General features: G+C 34.9%; 1 protein-coding gene across 1 annotated transcript in view; it reads left to right on the plus strand.

The window, feature by feature from the left end:
* LOC132048948 (uncharacterized mitochondrial protein AtMg00860-like) overlaps window positions 1-1,136 on the plus strand; it is a 2,717-nt gene extending 1,581 nt beyond the window's left edge. Inside the window, exons 3-4 of the mRNA XM_059439628.1 lie at window positions 864-926; window positions 1,026-1,136. Coding sequence (XP_059295611.1) covers window positions 864-926; window positions 1,026-1,136 — 174 coding nt within the window. The remainder of the gene's footprint in view (window positions 1-863; window positions 927-1,025) is intronic.
* The last annotated feature ends 1,650 nt before the right edge of the window (window positions 1,137-2,786 follow it).

The following is a 2,786-nucleotide window of genomic DNA, read 5'->3' on the forward strand; positions in this document are numbered from 1 at the left end:
CCTTGAAAGGTGGATACTTGCTCTTTTGATGGAGAAATTTTTGGATCATTCAAGAATGATTCTTCTCTTGGAAGATGATGTCTTTATATGCAAGGGGAGAGAGAGAGAGAGAGAGAGAGAGAGAGAGAGAGAGAGAGAGAGAGAGAGAGAGAGAGAGAGAGTAGAAACCGAAGGGACCGTTAATCAATCGGCCTTCTTTGAGGTCTTTCTTGTACAATCGTATTGTGCTCCGAAGCACACTTTACAATTGTAGCTTTGGAATTTCAATGCTTCAGTGACCAGGACCCTTATCTGGAGAAACATGGTCCCTCATTTGCTTTTCGAACAAGTTGTAAGTTAGTAGCTTTACAGCTTCACCGTTGGCTGAGCAGGCTTGAGACCTGATCCCATTTGGTCTTTCTGAATCAACATATCTGGTCTCTCATAGATAAGCAATTCCTACAGGCATCTGATCCTTGAAGGAACATGTTAGAATAGCAGCATATGGGATGTCATAGGGTTAACCAAGTTCAGACAGGTGAACCTAATTGTATCTGGTTCCTTAGGGTTTGTCATGTCATCAAAACATATTATTTCTTATCAGAGGCAATGAGCTCTTGAAGAGCCTACTACATAACACTTTATAAAACTTTATGAGAGGTTCAGGTACCTAAAATAATGAAGTGATGAGATCTCAGTAAGTTGTGTCGAATTGTAAACTGATACAAAATGATATCTCATCGACGATATCTTTGATACACTATGGGCTGCAATATTGTATAAGAATTTGAGGATCTGAGTTGTATGTCTCTTAAAGCATGTTGATATAGAAATAATTACCAAGTGATACATCTTGGTAAGCGTAAATTATATTGGACCTGCAGTCCATATATTACAAGTTCTTGGTGAACTTGTTCATAATCCTTATATGGATTAAATCAGATAAGGTGAATGTGATTTAATCCCCTTAGTGAATATTCATTGATGAAGGGAACAAAGATAATCATGTTTACACTTGTCTATTTATGATAATTAGAACCTTTCAGATTATTGTGCAAGTTGATGACTTGAATATTATTGGAGCTCTTGAAGAGTTTCCAGAAGCAGTAGATTATCTGCTAAAAGAAGTTGAAATGAGAAAATTATATTGGTCCTGAAGTTCCATATATTTGTGAAATTGATGCATTTAAATATCTTACTATGATTATGGGCATCATATCGTTTCACTCCTACGTGGAGATATTGAAGTAAGATCGATTGCATATTGCAAATGAAAGCCTCGACATGAATGTGATTATCCTAACAAATATTGTCAAGTGTTTGGGATATGCAGGGAATTCATCTGATCGACATAAGAGTTCGATCCAGATATATTATCTATTTCCATGAAGGATTACTGTCATACCATGTTATCTTACATGACAGTCAAATCATAGAGAGACAACAGCAGTTTATAAAACAAGTCAAGAATGTACTTGGCGTGACTGTAACAATACTATAACAATACTATATGACGATGATGCAACTCTATCTATGGAATGAAGATGCAGTTCATCAACCAGTTCGCTCTACCAACCTCAAGATATGATAAGTTGGTATACAAGAGCGAAGTGCATCATCTTCAAGAATTATGTGATGCTTTAATCAGGCGGAGTACTCTTTTTCCCTTAACCAAGGTTTTGTCCCATTTGGGTTTTCCTGGTAAGATTTTTAATGAGGCAACTAGCAATGCGTATTACTGGATACGTGTACTCTTTTTCCTTCACTAGAATTTTCTTCCATTGAGTTTTTCTTTGTAAAGTTTTAACGAGGCACAAATCTATTAATGAACATCCAAGGGGGGATGTTATAAATACACCATATTATGGTGTCCATTCAAATACACAATCAATAGGTTAAGCTTGCAATTGGATAAAGTTGTAATCAAGCAGGTAACTTGCAAGTAACTCAAGCAGCTAGCTTGTCAGCAACTTCCTGAAAAGCCTTGCAGCAGCTTCCTCAGGCTTGCAATCAAGCGGGGGAGCTGACTGCAAGTAGCTCAAGTTGTGCGAAACTTACTGTGCCAGCAATTCCGAAAGTCTAAAACAGCTTCCTTTCTTCTATAAATAGGAATTCAATTCTGTTCAGTTTTACACATCAATTGAAAGACCAATAGAATCTCTTTCTCCCCCAGTTTTTTTGACTATATCTTTTGTTGTCCTGTACTTTTAATATTATTCCATAACAAGCCATATTTATTATATTGGTACTTTTCCTTGTCCATGAAAACAAGATGAAAAGTCTAGGACTTGTACTTTCCAAGAAACAATAATAGGAGCTTATGGTTTAGTTTTGTTAGTATAACGACCTATCACTTGATTTGTGATTGTTACATCTATAAGTCTATCATTTCAAGAACATTTTTGTCTATTTATTTTTGACAAAAACTTGTGTAATTATATGATATTTTTCTAATTGAAGAAGTTCTCGTAACTATTCGGTTTAGGGATAAACTTGACTAGTTATATCTTACCGATGGCAATTATCGACTTCTAATTATTATACTATTTTGTGTGAATTTATCTTATAGTCATTCAATATTTTTTTATATTAGTGCTTATTAATCATTGAAAAGAAACTATTTTGTTTTATGGTGAAAACAGATTTAACCAAAAAATTAGTTAGAGATTTTTTTTATAGGGTTTAAAGACAAGTGGGACGTATCCAACCCCGAGAACTCTTTTTATGAGCCTGGTCCGGAGTAGTTTTAATCGTGATAGAGTTTAGCAAGTAACCAAATTAATATGATAAGATTCAAAAAAATAAAA

Source organism: Lycium ferocissimum, chromosome 3 (assembly GCF_029784015.1).
Source record: "Lycium ferocissimum isolate CSIRO_LF1 chromosome 3, AGI_CSIRO_Lferr_CH_V1, whole genome shotgun sequence".
NCBI lineage: Eukaryota > Viridiplantae > Streptophyta > Magnoliopsida > Solanales > Solanaceae > Lycium > Lycium ferocissimum.